The sequence below is a fragment of the Salvelinus alpinus genome, chromosome 30 (genome assembly GCF_045679555.1).
Source record: "Salvelinus alpinus chromosome 30, SLU_Salpinus.1, whole genome shotgun sequence".
NCBI lineage: Eukaryota > Metazoa > Chordata > Actinopteri > Salmoniformes > Salmonidae > Salvelinus > Salvelinus alpinus.
In genome coordinates, this window is record NC_092115.1 from 10,414,258 (window position 1) to 10,441,070 (window position 26,813).

Consider the following 26,813-nt stretch of genomic DNA (forward strand, 5'->3'; position numbering starts at 1 on the left):
TAATTTTTCAAGCGAAGGTCTTAAGTGAGTTTACGAGCACACTCGTTTGGTCAGCCTAGCCGACTTTGGCTAGCCGCCAGTCGAACTGAAACATGTCCAAGTAACCACATCACTTTAAATATGCTTAAACGTGGAGCAGAGACAATGTTGTGCCAACCTGATTCTTGCTTCTTTGGAATGCTGCTGGCTTCTTCTTCCAAGACGGACAGTTCCACCTACCAGATAACCTACAGTTCCTTCAGAAAGTATTCATACCCATTGACTTATTCTACATTTTGTTGTGTTACAGCCTGAATTCAAAACGGATTAAATATTTTTTTCTCTCTCACCCATCTACACACAATACCCCATAATGACAAAGGTAAAATAATTGTTTTGAAATGTCTACAAATGAAACACAGAAATCTAATTTACATAAGTATTCACACTTTTTGCTATGACACTTAAAATTGAGCTCAGGTGCATCCAATTTCCTTTGATAATCCTTGAGATCTCATTACAACTTGGGAGTCTACCTGTGGCCAATTTAACTGGTTGGACATGACTTAGAAAGAAACACACCTGTATATATAAGGTCTCACAGTTGACAGTGCATGTCAAAGCAGAAACTATATCATGAAGTCCAAGGAACTGTCCATAAATCTCCAAGATAGAATTGTGATGAGGCATATACTGTATCTGGGGGAGGGTATAAAACAATTTCTAGAATGTCGAAAGTTTCCAAGAGCACAGTGGTGTCTATCATTGGGAAATTGAAAAAATATGAAAGAACCCAGAATCTGCCTAGAGCTGGCTGAACAACCAAGCAAGAAGGACCTTGGTCAGGGAGGTAACCAAGAACCCAATGACCACTCTGACAGAACTACAGAGTTCCTTGCCTGAGATGGGAGAACCTGCCAGAAGGACAACAGTCTCTACAACACTTCAACAATCTAGGCTTTATGGGAAAGTGGCCAGATGGAAGCCATTATTGAGAAAAAGGCACACGACAGCACGCCTGGAGTTTGCAAAAAAGGCATGTGAAAGACTGAGATCATATGACAAAAGATTCTCTGGCCTGAAAGCAAAGTGCTGTGTCTGGAAAAGAACAGGCACAGCTCATCACCCCATCTAACCCCATCCCTACTGTGAAGCATGGTGGTGGTAGCATTATGCTATGGGGATGCTTTTCAGTGGCAGGGACTTGGGAGACTGGTAAGAATAAATAAAAATATAAATGAATAGTGCCAAATACAGGCAAATCCTTGATGAGAACCTGCTTCAGACTGCAAATGACCTTAGACTGGGGTGAAAATGTACGTTCCAACAGGACAATGACATCAAACATACAGCCAAAGCAATGAAGCAATGCTGGAATGGCTTCAGAACAAGAATGTGAAAGTCCTTGAGTGACCCAGCCAAAGCCCAGACTTCAATCCCATTGAAAATCTGTGGAAAGATTTGAAGATTACTGTTCACTGACACTTCCCATCTAACTTAACAGAGCTTGAGAAAAATCTCCAAGGAAGAATGGGAGAAAATCCCCAAATTCAGATGTGCAAAGTTGATACAGACATACCCCAGATGACTCAAAGCAGTAATCGTAGCCAAAGGTGCTTCTAAAAAGTATTGACTCAGGGGTGTGAATACTTATGTAAATGTTATATCTTTATTTACATTTTCAAACATTTCTAAAAACATGTTTTCACTTTGTCATTATTGGCTATTGTGTGTAGATGGGTGAGAGAGAATTTTTTTTAATTTAATATATTTTGAATTCAGGCTGTAACACGACAACATGTGGAATAAGTCAAAGGGGTATGAATCCTTTCTGAAGGATCTGTACACTACATGGTTAACAAGTCTCATTCATTCACCACTTCCTGCCTTATAGTATTTCTATCGGATTGTAATGTTTGAGCGATAAAAAATAAAATTGGGGGGGGGAGGTCAATGTGTGTATTTTGTTATTGGAACCGTGAGATATATTTGATTACATGAGAACTGTGTTTATGACTATGACTATTTAAGAAAAATTCTCAATGACATTAAAAGACTGGATTTGGAGCCTAGGTACAAATATTATCACAACATAGCAGTGGAAATACTTTTGAATGAATAAATGTGAAACGTGTTCAACTTCTCTTGCTAATCCTAGCCCACTAGGCTATACCTTACTAAAAATGATGCATTTTGTTTTTTTTTGCTCAGAAACCTCTTGTGCCTTGGTCTTATAGAATGAGTTTTAAGGCTGTACAACCATACATCTGCTAGTCAAACTGGTTTAAAAAATCACTGTATTGGCCATCTGACAGAGTGGACTTATCATGATGCATTTTGGGGACATTCTCCTGACACTGAACATACGCACATAATCATACATTGGGCTCTGAGACAATACCCTAAAACATAGCTTAGTAGCATTTTCCACTGGTCCCTTTCTCATGCTTTGGTGACACCGTGAGTAGTGTGTTCAAAGTCTTGCATGTTGAGCTAGATCAGTAGAAGTTTATCAGGAAAGGTTCTCACATCTATCCAATGAGTGGACAAAACATTATGAACACTGCTCTTTCCATGACATAGACTGACCAGGTGAAAGCTATGATCCCTTATTGGTGTCACTTGTTAAATCTGTGTAGATGAAGAGGAGACATGTTAAAGAAGGATTTTTAAGCCTGGAGACATGGATTGTGTATGTGTGCCATTCAGGGTGTGAATGGGCAAGACAAAATATTTAAGTGCCTTTGAACAGGGTATGGAAGTAGGTGCCAGGTGCACCGGTTTGTGCCAAGAACTGCAATGCTGCTGGGTTTCTTGCTCAACAGTTTCAAATCAAATAACATTCTGAATTTTCCCGTGTGTATCAAGAATGGTCCACCACCCAAAGGACATCCAGCCAACTTGACACAACTGTGGGAAGTATTGGAGTCAACATGGCCCAGCATCCCTGTGGAACACTTTTGACACCTTGTAAAGTCCACGCCCTGATGAATTCAGGCTGTTCTGAGGGTAAAGGGGGGGGGGGGTTGCAACTCAATATCAGGAAGGTGTTCTTCATTTTATTGTACTCAGTATAGATACTGTAGATAGTTTGGTTAGGTATAGCTAACGTTGACATTCAATACAGTTCAACAAATAAGGACCTTTGAACTGTATTAAAGATATGATTGCCATAAGAAAACAAATAGTTAAAGAATATCGGTATGCGCATTCCCCACAACAAACATTCAGCTCGTAAAAATAGCCTATTGCAGTAAAGAAATAGTGCTCTCGAGGCTACTCGAACAACAAATAATCAGCTCGTAAAAATAGCCTATTGCAGTAAAGAAAGTGCTCTCGAGGCTACTCGAACAACAAATAATCAGCTCGTAAAAATAGCCTATTGCAGTAAAGAAATAGTGCTCTCGAGGCTACTCGAACAACAAATAATCAGCTCGTAAAAATAGCCTATTGCAGTAAAGAAATAGTGCTCTCGAGGCTACTCGAACAACAAACTCAAAACATTCCTCTTCTTCCCATTGTCTTTTATTTCAGTTTGAAATAATACAAAATGTCCTTGTCATGACCGAGCACAACACCACTTACAAGTGTCATTTGAATGTTATGGTATAGATATTCATAAGGTGATTCATGGATGGAAAACAAGCACACTTTTAAAAAAAAAGGTCAGACAAAAACTGAAGATACAACAAATAAACAGGATAATTATTTAAAATTCAAATAGCAAAACATGCAACCAACATACTGTATATCTTGCTACAGATATACAGACTCATATCTGTCTTGACAATGAGTTTTTGCATGTACGTGTGGTGTGACATGACTGTGTGTAATATGTTATGGAGTGGACCATTTAACTAGACAGGCATGAGAAACCTTTTGGGCTGATCCATGTAAATTCATCCCTTTTCCAGACCGCAGGATCCACTGAACATCCATAAGCATGCTTGAACTAACGACCATTATGTAATAAGAAGGCTTGCTTGATTGAAGGGCCAGCTAGGTCAGAATGAAACCAAGCTGTGATTTTTTTTTGAGAGAAAAATAATATATCTTTATTTTGCAATAGCTTTAATAATAAACATGCACCTTTTCTTTCCTTTCCTTTCAACATTTGAGCCAGTAACAGCTATGGATAGGCACATCACTAGGCTATATCAACGCCACATGGACTGTGCTTGCCAAGACGTAAAACATTGCATGGATGTTCCCACATCAGGAAATAAAAAGTGGAAGAAAATATAAATATTTAACAGCTTGGAATAGAGAAATTACCAAGTAAATAAAATGGAAGGGGATAAAAAAAAAATATATATATAATTGTTGTCAACCAGTGGGATACGTTGGTAAAACCAACTGTGAAGCATACACACTACATCCATGTTAAATGGATGTCTGTCTATGACTAGGCGCACAATGTGTGGTGATGAATGCCTATGTCAGCTGTTACAAAGTGCTTATGGGGGGTGGGGGGGGGGGGTTATAGGCCTACAAACACTAGCTAGGACAAAGTGAAGGCGCGTCGAAGGACTCTCCCTTCATCTATTGGTCCTACGGTAACCATAGTTAAGGCATGCAGATCTACTCATCAAGTAGAAAATTGGACATAAATAGCGAAGGTATTTGCGGTATAACTTGGTAGGTATTTGACATGATGTAATGATCATATTCATAATGTATTGCATAAACGTGTAGCAGAAGGTATTAAATATTATTTTGTACAGAAGACATTCCCCGTTTCACCATGATGTGTTCGACAAGACGTATATGTGACTTGGTGTGGTTAACAACAAACTTGATAGATAAAACAAATGTACCTCATTTAGCATGATATTTTATACATGATGAATATCAACTGTGTTTTCAACACGATGTAATGCACTGTTACAACTGACTGGCGGTACAGGAAGAGTGCAAACCGCAAAGTCCCTTTGTACCGAAACCTCGGAAGGTGCAGATGAACCCTTGCCGTGACTCAGTATATAACACACACAGTATATTAACGGACTCTTAATATCCTTCTCAGGTTCTGGTTTCCAGTATGCCGTTTGGGTTGGTTCCAGGTTTACAGTACGGAGCAATATCCTCCACAGCCTCCAGCCCCGCGCTGCTCCTGGTCCCCCAGCTGGACGCCCCGGGGCTGGGCGTTGCTTTCCCAAAGCCCTGGAGTCTGGAGAATCTTCTCCACCAGCTCCTCGAAGGCACACTGGACACCATCCCGCGTTTTAGCACTGGCCTCTGCCAAAGTGGAAGGGCACATTAGTGAGATATTAGTGTTAGAGGGATGCAACAACAAAAACTCACTTCAAAACTATTTTAGGTCCGTTTCGAATAAAATGGGAGGAAAAGTGACAGCGGGTATACGTTTTCAGACTATTTCAGTTTAAGTCCCAGTAGCTGATTTTTAACGCGACAAAATATGTGCATGACAAGTGCCAGACTGGGCTGGATTTTTTCACCCCCAGAGTGATGTCTGATTCACCTAGTCCATATTTCTAAGGAGATATCTTTACTCTGTTGATTTTCTGACGTATGATGATGATGTTCTTGATTTGGGTAATTTAGATTGACATGTGTAGACATACACATTCAGCGTTCATAAAATATGAATGTTCGCATCAAGAAAAAATTATATATATATGTATATATATATACACACACACACACTGGGCACTGTGTAGCCTCCCCGGCACATAGAAACAAAAACATGACCCTTTTCCATAAACCTTTTTCAAAACCTTTAATTTAGTCATTCTAAAATGGAAAGTCTTCAGAAATGCTATAACCTAATTTCAGGAGGCGATTGGAGCTGGGAAATAGAAACATGTGTAGACATGAGGTTTTGATAGATGATTGACTGCAGATTTGCGATCGTAATGCAATTCTCCTGGAAGGGGCTGCATCCTTCAGTGTTGTGCTGACAGTGGAGATTAGGAATGTCAAAAGGAGAGTTACAGGATGACATCTGTGCTCCAATTCAAGAGTCTGCACACTGTTGTAAAAGCTAGTCTCCAACTGGATATTTACTCACCAAACGGTAAAAAGAGATCTTTATGTAGTAGACCCCATGAACTTGAGTATCCGGGGTTATTTTACTCAGACGCCCAGCTATTTTACAAAGACCAAAGAACTTACCAATAAAAAGCATGGAGTGTTTCCTTGCAAACTTAAGGCCTTCGTTTCGGTCAACTACACGGTTTTCCTGAAACAAAAAAACTGAACTGTCAAATTCAACAATGGGTTCACAAAACAGGTGTTCGCCTGTGGAATGTGTAACAGCATCAGGTACAATACCAGCGACACAAAACATTGCTAAGTGATACGACTTTATTTTTTGCCTCCAACACTGGAGACAATGGCAGCTAGGTGACAATATAATAGAAGCACAGCTGAAAAAGACAGATTCATGCCAGACAGGTAGTGACCCACGATGCACTGGGACACCCACCTCCTTATCAATCTTGTTCCCAACCAGCATTTTGACGAGGTCGTTCCGTGTGCAGTACGTCTCCAGTTCGTTCAGCCAGTTCTCCAGCCTCGTGAACGTGTCCCGTTTAGTGACATCGTACACTAACAGCAAAAGAGAGGAGATTAACAGTGTCTGTACCTCATCCATATCTACAATTAAAATGTGTTATACAAGCGCGGGGGGGGGGTACTGAAATCATACTGTGGAGGTCCATAGGACTAGAGGTTCAAAATTGAGAATGTGGGTTGAATGGAGTATTTGAAATAGGCACCTCAAATTTGGGAGACCAGGGACTTCTGAGAGTATGACTGCTTTGTCATTTTACCTCATCATGTATAAGATCGTATGGACAGAAGGAACCTGATCCTAGATCAGCATACTTGGTACATATGGCTCCAGACGTGATAATATATGTTCACCACTGTTGGTCATGAGACAAACACTCACCCAGTATGACTCCCTGTGCACCACGGTAGTAGCTGGGCGTCAGAGTCCGGAACCTCTCCTGTCCTGCTGTGTCCTAACAGGCCCAACAACAACAACCAGGCGTCAATGAGAGAAAGCAGTGTGTCATTCTTCAGCACTGAACACAGAAACTGTTACCCATGCCATGCCAGCGTCGAGAGGAATTCACTTCGTAGAAAGTATCAACACGCTGCATTATGGATAGGAGTACCACAACCACAACCATTTATTTTTTGGATGACTCACAATTATCAAATTTTGATGAGACTTTGAAGAGCTTCACATTTAGTAAATACTAAAACAAGTCAATCTTCCCAGGTCCTGCTAGAGTCGTGGATTTCACTTTGGGAGGCCAAACTTCCACTGTCATAGCTTCTCTATGCGACACATTACACAATAGCGCCATCACATGGTGCAATCCCATGGTGCGTGCAACTCTGTCCTTGAACAAGCTGTTCTACAGTGCATTCAGAAAGGAGGAGTCACACCCTTTGACTTCTTCCACATTTTGTTGTGTTACAAGGTGAGAAATGGTTTTGTCAAATATCTACACATACACTATTTTGGTTAGATAAGTATTCAACCCCCTGAGTCAATACATGTTAGAGCCACCTTTGGCAGTGATTACAGCTGTGAGTCTTTCTGGGTAAATCTCTAAGAGCTTTGCACACCTGGATTGTACAATATTTGCACATTATTTAAAATGATACTTCTTTGCTCTGTCAAGTTTGTTGATGATTGCTAGACAGCAATTTTCAAGTCTTGCCATAGATTTAAGCCGATTTAAGACAAAAAGTGTAACTAGGCCACTCGGGAACATTCATTGTTGTCTTGGTTTAAAAAAAGTATATATATAAAATAAAAAGTTAACTGATTTGCCTAGTTAAATAAAGGTTAAGAACAAATGACGGCCTACCCCGGCCAAACCCGGACGACGCTTTGCCAATTGTGCGCCGCCCTATGGGACTCCCAATCACGGCCGGATGTGACACAGCCTGGATTCGAACCAGGGACTGTTGTGACGCCTCTTGCACCGAGATGCAGTGCCTTAGACCTCTGTGCCACTCGGGAGCAACTCCAGTGTATCTTTGACCTTTGAAGTTAGGTTATTGTCCTGCTGAAAGGTGAATGTCTCCCAGTGTCTGTTGGAAAGCAGACAACCAGGTTTTCCTCTAGGATTTTGCTTTGTGCTTCGCTTGATTCCGTTTCCTTTAATAAAAATAATTTTAAAACTACCTAGTCTTTGCCGATGACAAGCCACCACCATCCCTGAAAATATGAAGATTGGGGCAAATACATCACTGAGTACCAAACATAAGACTTTCTATTCAGGACATAAAGTAGATTTCTTTATTGCCTTGTTGCAAACAGGATGCATATTTTGGAATATTTGTATTCTGTACAGGCTTTCTTTTCACCCTGTCAATTAGGTAAGAATTGTGGAATAACTACAATGTTGTTGATCCATCCTCAGTTTTCTCCTATCACAGCCATTAAACTCTAACAGTTTTAAAAATCACCATTGGCCTCATGGTAATGAACCCTGAGCTGTTTCTTTCCTCTCCGGCAACTGAGTTAAGGAGGACACCTGTATCCTTGAAGTGACTGGGTGTATTGATACACCATCCAAAGAGTAATTAATAACTTCACCATGTTCAATAGGATATTCAATGTCTGATTTTTATTTATTTTTTACCAATAGGTGCCCTTCTTTGCGAGGCATCGGAAAACCTCCCTGGACTTTGGGGTTGAATCTGTGAAATTCACTGCTCGGATGAGGGACCTTACAGATAATTGTATGCGTGGGGTACAGAGATGAGGGATTCACTCAAAAATCATTTTAAACACTATTATTGCGCACAGAGTGAGTCCACGCAACCTATTGTGGCTTGTTAAGCAAATGTTTATTCCTGAGCTTATTTAGGCTTGCTATAACAATTGGGTTGAATACTTAATGACTCACATAATTCCACTTTGACATTATTCGGTCATTTTTTGTAGGCCAGTGACACAAAGTCTCAATTTAAAACTCAGGCTGTAACACAAAATGTGTAAAAAGTCAAGGATTGTGAATTCCTTCTGAAGGCCCTGTATGTAGTTCTTCTGAAAAACAACATTTTGGGATGTGTTCAGGAGGCAGGAAAGGAACAAACGTTCTGAAACCTAGGAGGTAACCTATCTGAATGTACAAGAACATGGACCCAAGGACAGTTGCATTTGCATAAAATAATCAGAAAATGACCATTTGCATTTCAGGTAAAACAACCACCCAATGTCCAACCCTCAGGTAGCAACATCTAGTTAATCAAATGTCCAACCCTCAGGTAGCAACATCTAGTTAGTCAAATGTCCAACCCTCAGGTAGCAACATCTAGTTAGTCAAATGTCCAACCCCCAGGTAGCAACATCTAGTTAGTCAAATGTCCAACCCCCAGGTAGCAACATCTAGTTAGTCAAATGTCCAACCCTCAGGTAGCAACATCTAGTTAGTCAAATGTCCAACCCCCAGGTAGCAACATCTAGTTAGTCAAATGTCCAACCCTCAGGTAGCAACATCTAGTTAGTCAAATGTCCAACCCCCAGGTAGCAACATCTAGTTAGTCAAATGTCCAACCCTCAGGTAGCAACATCTAGTTAGTCAAATGTCCAACCCCCAGGTAGCAACATCTAGTTAGTCAAATGTCCAACCCCCAGGTAGCAACATCTAGTTAGTCAAATGTCCAACCCTCAGGTAGCAACATCTAGTTAGTCAAATGTCCAACCCCCAGGTAGCAACATCTAGTTAGTCAAATGTCCAACCCCCAGGTAGCAACATCTAGTTAGTCAAATGTCCAACCCTCAGGTAGCAACATCTAGTTAGTCAAATGTCCAACCCTCAGGTAGCAACATCTAGTTAGTCAAATGTCCAACCCTCAGGTAGCAACATCTAGTTAGTCAAATGTCCAACCCTCAGGTAGCAACATCTAGTTAATCAAATGTCCAACCCTCAGGTAGCAACATCTAGTTAGTCAAATGTCCAACCCTCAGGTAGCAACATCTAGTTAATCAAATGTCCAACCCCCAGGTAGCAACATCTAGTTAGTCAAATGTCCAACCCCCAGGTAGCAACATCTAGTTAGTCAAATGTCCAACCCCCAGGTAGCAACATCTAGTTAGTCAAATGTCCAACCCTCAGGTAGCAACATCTAGTTAGTCAAATGTCCAACCCCCAGGTAGCAACATCTAGTTAGTCAAATGTCCAACCCCCAGGTAGCAACATCTAGTTAGTCAAATGTCCAACCCCCAGGTAGCAACATCTAGTTAGTCAAATGTCCAACCCCCAGGTAGCAACATCTAGTTAGTCAAATGTCCAACCCCCAGGTAGCAACATCTAGTTAGTCAAATGTCCAACCCCCAGGTAGCAACATCTAGTTAGTCAAATGTCCAACCCCCAGGTAGCAACATCTAGTTAGTCAAATGTCCAACCCTCAGGTAGCAACATCTAGTTAGTCAAATGTCCAACCCCCAGGTAGCAACATCTAGTTAGTCAAATGTCCATTAATGTTTCATATGTATTTCGAACCTGCACCCAAAAGAATCGGTTCAGGATCATATTTTAACCAGCATGTACTGTTCACGTCTGGTTTGGACAGACTAAATCCAAAATGCGCGTATTGACTCATTTCCAAAACGTTTTTTAGTGCCTGCTGAAAACAACCCTAATGTTGGAGCCAAACAAACATGTTTTTCAGTGTCTTTTAAAACACCTGAACGAAGTGGATGTTGTTAAACAATGTAATTGTCAACTGAAAACACTGTTTAGCCTCAAAACTAATTTTGATATCATAGATGGTCAGTCCATAGCTATGTCTATGATGTTGAGAGTGGTTTCATTTCTCCATGCCTGAACAAGTATCTGTGCGTTATAAAACGCCCAGAAAGCTCCGATTCAACTAACTTCAAAATATATGTTTGTTTATCACCAAATATGGAGTTTCGTTGAGCAACTATCTACATTTACTCCCGTTACGACTGGTATGTACTTCCAACAAAAGGTCTATATAAAAAACATACTTGCACCCGGACAAATAAATAAGCCTCTTTAGCACCTCCAATGTAAATCACTCATTACTGCCACACACAGGTCGGAAGTCTACAACAGGCATTTTTCAGTTGCTTGTACATTTTTATTTTGACCTTTGTTGGAAGTACATACCAGCCGTAACGGCGTAAATGAAAATCGCTGCTCAGTGAAACTCCTTATTTGGTGATAAACAAACGTATTTTTACATTATAATGCTTGCAGAGCCAGTGAATGAGAGTTTGAGTCAGCTTTCTGGGCATTAGAGGTCTAAAACACACAGATACTGGTTCATACTGGTTCACCATCAGTTATTTACCAAAACAGTGGCAAATTTGTTTTTGTTTGCACTGCAGATTGTCCTTTTAAGAATGTGAATTTCCTGATGTTCACTTCACAGAGAACGTTGGCCACACCTTAGGAAATCAACCTAATTACAGTGAAAGAGCTTAGATTTGAATGATAATACATGACATTTTCATACACTTACCCAAATAGCAAGCTTGGCACTATTCCCATCCACTGCAATTGTTTTTACTTTGAAATCCACACCTGCATCAAAAAGAGGGAGGCAGGAGCAGACTCAACCCATAAATATGAATAGCCTAATGTGTGACATAACAATATTCCATTGACACATAGGCCTAGCAACGGTGTCAAAGCTGCTGTTAGAGTGGGAATTCTGTGTTTCCCCCTTCCCATTAACAGTGCACTGGGGCACACTCCTTTGATGGTGGAGCGCCTTTAGGACTTACCTATGGTTGCTGCTAGCTCTGGGTCAAAAGTATCGTCTGTGAACCTCAGGAGAAGACTGTTTGGGGACAGAAGGGCAACACCATGTCTGAGAGCAGGCAACACTGACACACGAGATATAGCCTACCTAGCCCACAACCTAGGAAAACTATTTAGTTAGCTAACTAACAAGGGCTGGAGTGGGTTTGCCACACACCACCAGTTCCACATAGCTAGCTAGTAGATCAACCAGTATCTGGGCAAACGAGAAGGATGTGACAAGATCTCCCCTGTGCCCAGAAAGCTAACGTTACTCGTCATCTCGTTGGCCCAGATACTGGTTCTGCTAGACAAAGATAAATAACTAACACGTAGCTAGCAATTTACCAGGAAATATTTAAATAATCATCAAGTAAGATGATAAAAAGCAAGTGTAGGAATGTGATTATTATTCCCAATTCAAAGGACAAACTGATGCAGCTGGTTATACAGCTAACGTTGGCTAGTGTGTTAGCTAAGAAAAGTTACATTCTGTAGCTAACGAAAAGGCAAAATAGCCTTCCTGTAATGAACAAAACTTCAAAACAAAGACTATCTTACCTTGACTTTCCGACACCACTCTCACCAATTATCAATATTTTCAAAGTTGTCAACACGTCGTCGTCCATATTTCTTACGTTTTTCTAAACTGTTTTTTAATCCGTTTTTGGGGTGTTTGTCTGACGTTGACAGTGCGATTTTCGTCTTGGTGCTATGACCGCTACAACAGTAACGAAGCACTTCCGGCTCGTGTTTTTTTCTTCCTTCAAAATAAGAGTACTATCCTGTAAAATGAACACTGTTCATTAATTGTGAAGGCAAACATGATCGAAAATATGGAAAAGTTTCAACATATATTATAGTATATTAACTTGTCTCACACCTTGGTTCCTAGTGAATACGCCCCTGGATTTTTCTTATGGAAAATACATATTGCTATTACAGTGTAGGAACCATAGTTTAGGTCCATATTTACCAGGGGACCCTCCTGTTTAACCAGTATGATGAATATGTTCAGTATTGCCAGTAAAAGGGTGAAGCTAAATCACATGTGCTTATCAGTCAAAGTCTCACTGATATGCATATGAAACATTCTCAGAGTAAATTCAGAAAACTGGGCAGCTGTTTAGGCAGCAGCCCCTAATATTTAACCCTATTATCATTATAAATGCCCATATACAAGTCTATAGTTTAGTCTAAACTCCTCTTGCTGTTGCTTGGTACTCAGCATTTAGGAGATAGAAGGGGGGGGGGGGTATGGCCCTGTGATAGACTAACTTCTGTCTAAGGGGTGTACATCAAGCTGCCTCACACTACAGAAATAAGAGATAGACTAGCGTCCTGTCTAGGGGGTGTACTTGTACATCAAGCAGCCTCACACTACGGAAACAAGAGATAGACTAGCGTCCTGTCTAGGGGGTGTACTTGTACATCAAGCAGCCTCACACTACGGAAACAAGAGATAGACTAGCGTCCTGTCTAGGGGGTGTACTTGTACATCAAGCTGCCTCACACTACGGAAACAAGAGATAGACTAGCGTCCTGTCTAGGGGGTGTACTTGTACATCAAGCTGCCTCACACCACAGAAACAAGAGATAGACTAGCGTCCTGTCTAGGGGGTGTACTTGTACATCAAGCTGCCTCACACCACAGAAACAGGAGATAGACTCCTGCTCCTATGAGTCGTTCCGACTAGCACAAGCTTAGGCTACCTACTTACCTGTTGCTGTGCTTGTAAGATAAAAAGCGAAAGTGGTTAGAGATAATCATTCACCTTTACAATGTAGATCATGATATTATTTTTAAGTGGGACTAAATATGTAGTGGGACTAACATAATTTAATCCTGACAAGAATACTGAAAGAACAAGACTGTTATTCAATAAAGACTTTGTTCTCCATAGAGTCAGCTGGGGATGGAGAGAAAGTCGAGTCGCAATTCAACGGCTCAGACACGAGAAGTATGTAGCAGGGTCTACAGTCAATCACGGACTACAAAAAGAAAACCAGCCCCGTCTCGGACCACGATGTCTTGCTCCCAGACAAACTAAACAACTTCTTTGCTCGCTTTGAGGACAATACAGTGCCACCGACACGGCCCGCTACCAAAACCAGCGGGCTCTCCTTCACTGCAGCCAACGTGAGTAAAACATTTAAATGTGTTAACCCTCGCAAGGCTGCCGGCCCAGGCGGCATCCCTAGCCGCGTTCTCAGAGAATGCGCAGACCAGCTGGCTGGTGTGTTTACGGACATATTCAATCAATCCTTATCCCAGTCTGCTGTTCCCACATGCTTCAAGAGGGCCACCATTGTTCCTGTTCCCAAAAAAGCTAAGGTAACTGAGCTAAATGACTATCGCCCCGTAGCACTCACTTCCGTCATCATGAAGTGCTTTGAGAGACTAGTCAAGGACCATATCACCTCCACCCTATCTGACACCCTAGACCCACTCCAATTTTCTTACCGCCCCAATAGGTCCACAGACGACGCAATCGCAATCACACTGCCCTAACTCATCTGGACAAGAGCTCAGCATTTAACACCATAGTACCCTCCAAACTCGTCAATAAGCTCGAGACCCTGGGTCTCGACCCCGCCCTGTGCAACTGGGTCCTGGACTTCCTGACGGACTGCCCCCCAGGTGGTGAGGGTAGGAAACAAGGTGGTGAGGGTAGGAAACTCCCTGTTCACCCATGACTGCGTGGCCATGCATGCCTCCAACACAATCATCAAGTTTCAGACGACACTACAGTGGTAGGCTTGATTACCAACAATGACGAGATGGCCTACAGGAAGGAGGTGAGGGCCCTCGGAGTGTGGTGTCTGGAAAATAACCTCACACTCAACGTCAACAAAACAAAGGAGATGATCGTGGACTTCAGGAAACAGCAGAGGGAGCAGCGCCCTATCCACATCGAAGGGACAGTAGTGGAGAAGGTGGAAAGTTTTAAGTTCCTCGGCGTACACATCACGGACAAACTGAAATGGTCCACCAACACAGACAGTGTGGTAAAGAAGGCGCAGCAGCGCCTCTTTAAACTCAGGAGGCTGAAGAAATTCAGCTTGTCACCAAAAACACTCACAAACCTCTACAGATGCACAATCGAGAGCATCCTGTCGGGCTGTATCACCGCCTGGTACGGTAAATGCCCCGCCCACAACCGTAAGGCTCTCCAGAGGGTAGTGAGGTCTGCACAACGCTTTACCAGGGGCAAATTACCTGTCCTCCAGGACACCTACACCACCCAATGTCACAGGAAGGCCAAAAAGATCATCAAGGACAACAACCACCCGAGCCACTGCCTGTTCACCCCACTATCATCCAGAATGCGAGGTCAATACAGGTGCATCAAAGCAGGGACTGAGAGACTGAAAAATAGCTTCTATCTCAAGGCCATCAGACTGTTAAACAGCCATCACTAACATTGAGTGGCTGCTGCCAACATAGTGACTCAATCTCTAGCTACTTTAATAATAATAAATTGGATGTAATAAATGTATCACTCACCACTTTAAACAATGCCACTTTATATAATGTTTACATACCCTACATTACTCATCTCATATGTATATACTGTACTCTATACCATCTACTGCATCTTGCCTATGCCGTTCGGCCATCGCTCATCCATATATTTTTATGTACATATTCTTATTCATTCCTTTACACTTGTGTGTATTTTGTAGTTGTTGTGAAATTGTTAGATTACTTGTTAGATATTACTGCATGGTTGGAACTAGAAGCACAAGCATTTCGATACACTCGCATTAACATCTGCTAACCATGTGTATGTGACAAATACATTTTGATTTGATTTGATTTGGAAGAGTCAGCTGGGGATGAGTCAGCAGGAAGTCGAGCAGAGAATCCAAGAGAGAGAGAAGGAGCAGAAGGAACTCCAACAGGCTGTGGAGTCTGTCAATGTGAGGACAGTATTACGGACCAGAGGAGACGCATAATTTCCTTTTCCTGTCAGCCAGGCCTGGCAGCAGAACAAACACACCAGCTAGGCATTTGATTGTCATGAGAGACATGTCAGTGTTTAGTATTGAGAATACATGTTGAGTGTTTAGGTATACGCTCTGTGATATTGTGGTATCATATTGCCTAGGAGCTAGATACAAACAGACGTCTGTAGGGGATTGTCCTCAATAAATAAGATGTGGCAATTATGTTAATTGTCATATTTGTAAGGATACATGTTATGAGGATATGATGATATAAGAAACTACTAAACTATGAATTGAGTTATGTATTTTAATATTCACAAGTTACCAATTTCAGTGGCAGTAGAGAATAATGAATATCTACTATCAATATTCTCTGAAGATAACTCATTATTATTTTGAATAATCCAGCCCACATATTAGAATATTAAGACAATGTTATTCATCAATACAATCAACATTTTATAACACTAATCAAAATATTGACCTTATTTACAGCGATGGTGGTTAGAGTGAGAGAGCGAGCACACTCTCCGATCCCACCGAGCCCCACTGTGGGGAACAGGTAGCCTGGGTATTACAAAATGTTTGTGCTAACATTCCACTGCTTGCCACTCCTTGTCATGTCAAACATGAATGTTAGCACAAAACAGGTTGTGGATTTCAGGCTATGGAACAGGCTGTCTGGGCTCCAACTTAGAGGGAATGAACTGCTTAACATGGAGCCTTTCTCTTCTCTATCTCTGTCCTGACAGCACTCTGCACAGGCAGCAGTGGAGGACAATGAGAGGGTCTTTACTGAGCTGATCTGCTCCATTGAGAGAAGGCGCTCTGAGCTAAAAGGAGCTGGTCAGAAACAAGGAGAAGGTTGGGCTGAAAGACTCCTGGAGTAGGAGATAGCTGAGCTAATGAGTAGGAGAAGTGCTGAGCTGGAGCAGCTCTCACACACACATGATCACATCCATTTCCTTCAGCTAACTATACTGCCTTGTTAGAGGCTCTCAATCTGTTCTGTCTGTCTGTGTTCATGTGTCTGTCTCGCTATTTCTCTCCATCTCCCTTTCTCTCTGTCTCTCTCCCCTTCTCTCCAGGGTTATCAGTCTCTCTCCAGTCACAGTGCACCTTCAGATGTATCCAGCCTCATTGACTATCCTCATCAGTGCTTTGAAGATGCGAGTGAGGCTGTGTTTTAGCTGAGAGAGAAACTAGAAAACTTCCTTACAGAAGAATGGACAATAATCTCCACTACAGGTGGGTGGAAATGATACCAAAATGTTAAATAATACTAAAATACAAAAAATACTAAGGGGTGATTTTATGGAGTTCTCTATGGAGTTCTCTATAGAGTTCTCTATGGAGTTCTTTACGGAGTTCTCTATGGAGTTCTTTATGGAGTTCTCTATGGAGTTCTCTATGGAGTTCTCTATGGAGTTCTTTATGGAGTTCTTTATGCAGTTCTTTATGCAGTTCTTTATGGAGTTCGTTATGGAGTTCTTTATGGAGTTCTTTATGGAGTTCTCTATGGAATTCTTTATGGAGTTCGTTATGGAGTTCTTTATGGAGTACTCTATGGAGTTCTCTATGGAGTTCTCTATGGAGTTCTTTATGGAGTTCGTTATGGAGTTCTTTATGGAGTTCTCTATGGAGTTCTCTATGGAATTCTTTATGGAGTTTTGGTTTCCATAGCTGGATATCCTGTACAGAACTGCAGTTGCCTAGAAAATGTCCAAATGCACTAATCTGAATGAAACCTATAGGCCTAATATGTGTCCAGGAAACTATTCCTACAGATGCAGTCTTTCTTTGGCGTGCGTCACACCAGAGCATGCCACACTCGCGTGGATCAAAAGCTAGCTATGTGTATGTGACCAATAACATTTGATTTGATCATATAAAGATATCGGAAGAACAGGAAGGGATTTTGCCTCCAGATTTGGACACAATGACAAGTCCTGGAGTTTACGGTGCTTTAGTGGTGGTTATTGTTTCATACACAATAATGTTGAGACTAAAGTATCGTGTCCTCACTCCTCCAGAGTAGGAGTGTACCTGGATCACAAGTCGGGTACTCTGGCCTTCTACAGCGTGAAGGATACAATGACCCTGTCACTCTGTGCCAGTTCGTCTTGTATGTCCAAGCCTACCAGTGGGTTTTCCCGGTTTTCCTGCATCGCCTTTTCTCCTTTTTATAGTCCTCCTGGTTTTGACCCTTGCCTGTTCTGGAATCTGTTACCGCCACCCTGACCATTCTGCCTGCTCTGCTTGCCTGGCCTGCCACTCTGTACCACCTGGACTCTGATCTGGTTATGACCTTTTGCCTGTCCACGACCATTCTCTTGCCTATTCCCTTTGGATTTAATTAACATCTTAAACTCCAACCATCTGCCTATTGTGTCTGCATTTGGGTCTCGCCTTGTGTCATGATACTTTCCTGCCAACATTACCAAGATCAGGGTGCTGGTTTCTCTTTTCTTAAATGTAATCAAATGAATCCCACACACCTGCAACTCAGATGTGCAAGTGATTTATTTTTATTTTTATTATGTTATATTGACTGTTTACGAATGAAATGTCAATGTTTGGTTGTCAATAAATCTGATTTTTTTTAAAACCATAAAATCATAAAAGGGGCTTATTTAGTGCACATACAGGCTTAGGGTACAGTGGTATCCATTAAGCTCACTTCTGACTTTTCACATATTCCGTGATGCCCTTATGAATGACGACCTATTTGAGCATCGAGAAGAAGGCTTTTAATGAATGAATTTAAAATACTCATAGTAATAATGGAGTGTATATCAAACATTTGATTTCAACCTAAGCCAATGCAGTATCTCAACATCTGTGGCATTATTGATATCAGAACTATTATTTTGTGTTTTATAATTTAATAACATAAAATATAATTTCTGCCACTGAAATTAACTTTATTAGACTACATTTTTGTTTGAATAAAAAATATAAGACAATCCTGAATGGCTTGATTCAGTTTCAAATTTCAAATGTGGACAGTTCAGGAATAATATATTTTTCACTCTTGGGAAGAAATGACCATAGTCCTATTTCATTAAGCCAAGTTGTAATGAATGGATAAACATAAACTAAACATTTGTAGGTGATCACTAATGAGTTTTCAATGTTTAAAATGTGTAAGGTAAATTGCCAGAGTAGATTTGTCGTGGTAAACCAAGAAATACTTTATTTTAGTTGCATGGAAGGATTGTCAAACAGATGAATCTGCAATAGTCTGCTCAACTAGCAGGTTTTAAGTTAACATGACCTTGCTTAAGCAGGAGCGGTAATATGGTGGCCAATAATGATTGCAACTGAGATCCGCTGTGCGTGTGATCTTAGCCTGTATTGACGGTTTAATGAGAGATCACCTGGCGGTAAAACAGTCCCACTAATTATTGCAATTGGCCTAAAAAGTAACTCTGTTTAGCATGGCATTTACTACTACACGTTTGGTATGCATTTCAAACATTTGTATCATTTTGTACCAGTTTCATCGCAGGTCTTTTATTTTGAAAGCGAATCGCAGAGATCACCGCCTTATTCTTGCTAGTTCATGCTTTTACTTGCTAAACTCAGTCAACATCTGTTATGTTCCCAGAATGCATTGTGAACATCAACGGTCCAAAATAAAGTTGCTTACAAAACTTCTGGGCAGACATTGTGCCCTGCTGAAGAAAAAATACAACAGTGCATTAATAACGTAGAAAACAGTCTCAATAGTTGTGTCATATGCAAAACGGAGGAGACCCAGTTCAACTATGAGCAGAGTCACTATCCTGGCCTCCACAGCGCTTGTTTTCTCATGAAAGTCCAGACGAAAGGACGGAGACAATGACCAGCAGAGTGGTAGAGACTGAGGCAAGCTGTCGGCCATTATGCCTATAGTCTTGTTCACTTCTTCCTGTTAAAAGAGACATGGTGTTTGCTATGTCTTTCAGCCTGGTCTCATAGACTACACGTAACATAATAAATGGAAATCCGGGACACAAATTAGTATGTTATGTTATGTTTGGGATGGTTACATAACACAGAAGGTTACTTAAGGTAAAAACAAAAGAGGGTGGTTGGTCGGGGTGGATGGGTAGGTGTATAACGTGAACATCTAGCAACCCAAAAGGTTGCATGTTTGAATCTCATCACGTACAACTTTAGCATTTCAGGTAATTAGCAACTTTTCGACTACTTACTACTTTTAGCTACTTAGCATGTTAGCTGACCCTAAGCTTGACCTTTTTTTGCTAAACCTTCCCCTAACATTAACCCTTTATTCTGACTCCTAACCTTAACCCTAACCCCTAGCCTAGCTAACGTTAGCCAGCTAGCTAATATTAGCGTTAGCCACCTAGCTAAATTGGAATTGGTAACATATATGTTTAGCAAATTCTTAACATATTTTACGTTTTGCCAATCCGTAACATATTGTATATCATATGAAATATGAAATTAATACATACCATAGGAAATGTAACATCTCATATTAAATGGACTGTCTCGGATTGACGTACAGAACAATACGAAATGCTCTGAGACCAGGTTGTGACTTTGGGTATGAATGTGATATTGTGTTGAAAATAAAAACATCTGTTCGCAAAATCCACATTTCAACAAATTCTGTCTTACAGTGAAACAAAGCATTTATTACAAGAATATTGTTGTTGTATAATTAACCATTGATGGTATAGGTATAGTATTGCGTGATTAATCTGTTAGGATCCTATAGGGTCAGTTTAGATAAAATAGTACTTTAATAATCCCTCAAAGGGAAAATGTTGTTGCAACAGCTAATACATACAGTACAACACCAATAAATACACAAACAAGACATCATCAATGGATATTTAAAAAAATAAATATGTTAAAAAGCCTCTCATAGCATAAGGATCTGCGGAAACATTCTGTTTTCTCATAGCTAATATAAATCTGTCTGCCATTGCACTGCGTTGCTCCAAACAGATACCGTGGCTGGTGTTGGTCTCTATGCTATTGAGCATCTTGAAGATCTGCTTATCCAGAATGGGCTCTACATTGTCCTGGTGGGTGCAGATGGTAGAACCAGCTTTCTTTATGATTTTGTTCAACTTGTTAGCATCATCCGTTGTGATGTTACCCCCAGCAGATCACACTGTAGAACAGGACACTAGCCAAAACACTGTTATGAAACATATAGAGCATTTTTAGGCAGACATCAAAGGATCTTAGCTTCCTTGAAGATAATACGTATTTTTTTATTTTTAAATACTCCTTTTTCGTGATATCCAATTGGTAGTTACAGTCTTGTCCCATCGCTGCAACTCCCGTACGGACTCGGGAGAGGCGAAAGGTCGAGAGCTATGCGTCCTCCGAAACACGACCCCGCCAAGCCACACTGCTTCTTGATACACTGCTCACTTAACCTGGAAGGCAGCCACACCAATGTGTCGGAGAAAACACCATACAGCTGGCAACTGAAGTCAGCGTGCATGCGCCCGGTCCGCCACAAGGAGTCGCTAGAGCGCGATGGGACAAGGACATCCAAAAGGAGGACAGTCATGGACAGTCAAACCCTCCCCTTACCCAGACGACGCTGAGCCAACTGTGCGCCGCCTCAATGGTCTCCCAGTTGCAGCCAGCTGCGACGCACCTTGGGATCGAACCCGGGTCTGTAGTGACGCTTCTAGCGCTTTAGACTGCTGCGCCACTCGGAAGGCCGGAAAAACAATAACCTTATCTGAGCCTTTTCAAAAAGTATGGCGGTGTTCTCCAGAATATGGTATATTGTAAACTAGAAGCATATCTTCATGATGCTCGCAATACTGTGGGGTTAATTTATAATGCTAAACAAAACATCGTTATGATGACTAGGGTTGCAAAAATCCAGGAACTTTAAACACATGTCCTGGTTTTTCAGAAATCCTGGTTGGATGTACGGCATTTCCTGCTTATTCCCTCCTGATTCCATGAATCCTCCAACCGGGATTTCAGGAAAACCAGTGAATTTATTGAAAGTTCAAGGAATTTTGCAACCCTTACGATGATCAGAAATACTTATTTGATTTTGACAATCAAACAATCAGATAAATGAAGGTCTTTCATGAATAAGAAACCTTTCAAATGGCAACACATGGAGAATGATAGTGGAGCCAGAATCACCACTAGAGAGCAGCAAACGCTTGACTGTTGCTCTGCAGGTTGTGGAGACACTGGTAAATACTATTTAAACCTGTATAGAACACTGGTAAACACTATTTAAACCTGTATAGAACACTGGTAAACACTATTTAAACCTGTATAGAACACTGGTAAACACTATTTAAACCTGTATAGAACACTGGTAAACCCTATTTAAACCTGTATAGAACACTGGTCAATACTATTTAAACCTGTATAGAACACTGGTAAGTACTATTTAAACCTGTATAGAACACTGGTACATACTATTTAAACCTGTATAGAACACTGGTCAATACTATTTAAACCTGTATAGAACACTGGTAAATATTATTTAAACCTGTATAGAACACTGGTACATACTATTTAAACCTGTATAGAACACTGGTACATACTATTTAAACCTGAATAGGACACTGGTAAATACTATTGACACCTGAATAGGACACTGGTAAATACTATTTAAACCTGTATAGAACACTGGTAAATACTATTTAAACCTGTATAGAACACTGGTAAATACTATTTAAACCTGTATAGGACACTGTTTAATTAAACCTGTATAGGACACTGGTCAATACTATTTAAAACTGTATAGAACACTGGTAAATACTATTTAAACCTGTATAGGACACTGGTAAATACTATTTCAACCTGTATAGAACACTGGTAAATACTATTTAAACCTGTATAGAATACTGGTAAATACTATTTAAACCTGTATAGAACACTGGCAAATACTATTTAAACCTGTATAGAACACTGGTAAATACTATTTAAACCTCTATAGAACACTGGTAAATACTATTTAAACCTGTATAGAACACTGGTAAATACTATTTAAACCTGTATAGAACACTGGTAAATACTATTTAAACCTGTATAGGACACTGGTCAATACTATTTAAACCTGTATAGAACACTGGTAAATACTATTTAAACCTGTATAGGACACTGTTTATTTAAACCTGTATAGAACACTGGTAAATACTATTTAAACCTGTAGAGAACACTGGTCAATACTATTGAAACCTGTATAGAACACTGGTAAATACTATTTAAACCTGTATAGAACACTGGTAAATACTATTTAAACCTGTATAGAATACTGGTAAATACTATTTAAACCTGTATAGAACACTGGTCAATACTATTGAAACCTGTATAGAACACTGGTCAATACTATTTAAACCTGTATAGAACACTGGTAAATACTATTTAAACCTGTATAGAACACTGGTAAATACTATTTAAACCTGTATAGGACACTGGTAAATACTATTTAAACCTGTATAGAATACTGGTCAATACTATTTAAACCTGTATAGAACACTGGTAAATACTATTTAAACCTGTATAGAACACTGGTAAATACTATTGAAACCTGTATAGAACACTGGTAAATACTATTTAAACCTGTATAGAACACTGGTAAATACTATTTAAACCTGTATAGGACACTGTTTATTTAAACCTGTATAGAACACTGGTAAATACTATTTAAACCTGTATAGAACACTGGTCAATACTATTGAAACCTGTATAGAACACTGGTAAATACTATTTAAACCTGTATAGAACACTGGTAAATACTATTTAAACCTGTATAGAATACTGGTAAATACTATTTAAACCTGTATAGAACACTGGTCAATACTATTGAAACCTGTATAGGACACTGGTAAATACTATTTAAACCTGTATAGAATACTGGTCAATACTATTTAAACCTGTATAGAACACTGGTAAATACTATTTAAACCTGTATAGAACACTGGTAAATACTATTGAAACCTGTATAGAACACTGGTAAATACTATTTAAACCTGTATAGGACACTGTTTAATTAAACCTGTATAGACCACTGGTAAATACTATTTAAACCTGTATAGAACACTGGTCAATACTATTTAAACCTGTATAGAACACTGGTCAATACTATTTAAACCTGTATAGAACACTGGTCAATACTATTGAAACCTGTATAGAACACTGGTAAATACTATTGAAACCTGTATAGAACACTGGTCAATACTATTTAAACCTGTATAGAACACTGGTAAATACTATTTAAACCTGTATAGGACACTGTTTATTTAAACCTGTATAGAACACTGGTCAATACTATTTAAACCTGTATAGAACACTGGTCAATACTATTGAAACCTGTATAGAACACTGGTCAATACTATTTAAACCTGTATAGAACACTGGTAAATACTATTTAAACCTGTATAGAACACTGGTCAATACTATTTAAACCTGTATAGAACACTGGTCAATACTATTGAAACCTGTATAGAACACTGGTCAATACTATTTAAACCTGTATAGAACACTGGTAAATACTATTTAAACCTGTATAGAACACTGGTAAATACTATTTAAACCTGTATAGGACACTGGTAAATACTATTTAAACCTGTATAGAATACTGGTCAATACTATTTAAACCTGTATAGAACACTGGTAAATACTATTTAAACCTGTATAGAACACTGGTAAATACTATTGAAACCTGTATAGAACACTGGTAAATACTATTTAAACCTGTATAGAACACTGGTAAATACTATTTAAACCTGTATAGGACACTGTTTAATTAAACCTGTATAGACCACTGGTAAATACTATTTAAACCTGTATAGGACACTGGTACATACTATTTAAACCTGTATAGAACACTGGTAAATACTATTTAAACCTGTATAGGACACTCGTAAATACTATTTAAACCTGTATAGGACACTGGTACATACTATTTAAACCTGTATAGAACACTGGTAATTACTATTTAAACTTTATATGACACTGGTCAATACTATTTAAACCTGTATAGAACACTGGTAAATACTATTTAAACCTGTATAGAACACTGGTCAATACTATTTAAACCTGTATAGAACTCTGGTAAGTACTATTTAAACCTGTATAGAACACTGGTAAATACTATTTAAACCTGTATAGGACACTGTTTAATTAAACCTGTATAGGACACTGGTCAATACTATTTAAAACTGTATAGAACACTGGTAAATACTATTTAAACCTGTATAGGACACTGGTAAATAGTATTTAAACCTGTATAGAACACTGGTAAATACTATTTAAACCTGAATAGAACACTGGTAAATACTATTTAAACCTGTATAGAACACTGGTAAGTACTATTTAAACCTGTATAGAACACTGGTCAGTACTATTTAAACCTGTATAGAACACTGGTCAATACTATTTAAACCTGTATAGGACACTGGTAAATACTATTTAAACCTGTATAGAACACTGGTAAATACTATTTAAACCTGTATAGAACACTGGTAAATACTATTTAAACCTGTATAGAACACTGGTACATACTATTTAAACCTGTATAGAACACTGGTACATACTATTTAAACCTGAATAGGACACTGGTAAATACTATTGACACCTGAATAGGACACTGGTAAATACTATTTAAACCTGTATAGAACACTGGTAAATACTATTTAAACCTGTATAGAACACTGGTAAATACTATTTAAACCTGTATAGGACACTGTTTAATTAAACCTGTATAGTACACTGGTCAATACTATTTAAAACTGTATAGAACACTGGTAAATACTATTTAAACCCGTATAGGACACTGGTAAATACTATTGAAACCTGTATAGAACACTGGTAAATACTATTTAAACCTGTATAGAATACTGGTAAATACTATTTAAACCTGTATAGAACACTGGCAAATACTATTTAAACCTGTATAGAACACTGGTAAATACTATTTAAACCTCTATAGAACACTGGTAAATACTATTTAAACCTGTATAGAACACTGGTAAATACTATTTAAACCTGTATAGAACACTGGTAAATACTATTTAAACCTGTATAGGACACTGGTAAATACTATTTAAACCTGTATAGAACACTGGTAAATACTATTTAAACCTGTATAGGACACTGTTTATTTAAACCTGTATAGAACACTGGTAAATACTATTTAAACCTGTATAGAACACTGGTCAATACTATTGAAACCTGTATAGAACACTGGTAAATACTATTTAAACCTGTATAGAACACTGGTAAATACTATTTAAACCTGTATAGAATACTGGTAAATACTATTTAAACCTGTATAGAACACTGGTCAATACTATTGAAACCTGTATAGAACACTGGTCAATACTATTTAAACCTGTATAGAACACTGGTAAATACTATTTAAACCTGTATAGAACACTGGTAAATACTATTTAAACCTGTATAGGACACTGGTAAATACTATTTAAACCTGTATAGAACACTGGTCAATACTATTTAAACCTGTATAGAACACTGGTAAATACTATTTAAACCTGTATAGAACACTGGTAAATACTATTGAAACCTGTATAGAACACTGGTAAATACTATTTAAACCTGTATAGAACACTGGTAAATACTATTGAAACCTGTATAGAACACTGGTAAATACTATTTAAACCTGTATAGGACACTGTTTAATTAAACCTGTATAGACCACTGGTAAATACTATTTAAACCTGTATAGAACACTGGTCAATACTATTTAAACCTGTATAGAACACTGGTCAATACTATTTAAACCTGTATAGAACACTGGTCAATACTATTTAAACCTGTATAGAACACTGGTAAATACTATTGAAACCTGTATAGAACACTGGTCAATACTATTTAAACCTGTATAGAACACTGGTAAATACTATTTAAACCTGTATAGGACACTGTTTATTTAAACCTGTATAGAACACTGGTCAATACTATTTAAACCTGTATAGAACACTGGTCAATACTATTGAAACCTGTATAGAACACTGGTCAATACTATTTAAACCTGTATAGAACACTGGTAAATACTATTTAAACCTGTATAGAACACTGGTCAATACTATTTAAACCTGTATAGAACACTGGTCAATACTATTGAAACCTGTATAGAACACT

The 26,813-nt window shown here is 39.2% G+C and overlaps 1 protein-coding gene across 1 annotated transcript; it reads right to left on the bottom strand.

Annotated features, from left to right (window-relative positions):
- Positions 1-3,486: 3,486 nt before the first annotated feature.
- LOC139559621 (ras-related protein Rab-18-B) lies at positions 3,487-12,510 on the bottom strand. Its single transcript, XM_071375771.1, has 7 exons — positions 12,306-12,510; positions 11,729-11,784; positions 11,464-11,525; positions 6,896-6,968; positions 6,428-6,549; positions 6,115-6,181; positions 3,487-5,217 (listed from the first exon to the last, which is right to left on the bottom strand). The coding sequence occupies exons 1-7, from the start codon at positions 12,371-12,373 to the stop codon at positions 5,045-5,047; spliced, it is 621 nt and encodes a 206-aa protein (XP_071231872.1). The 5' UTR covers positions 12,374-12,510; the 3' UTR covers positions 3,487-5,044.
- Between the last annotated feature and the right edge of the window lie 14,303 nt (positions 12,511-26,813).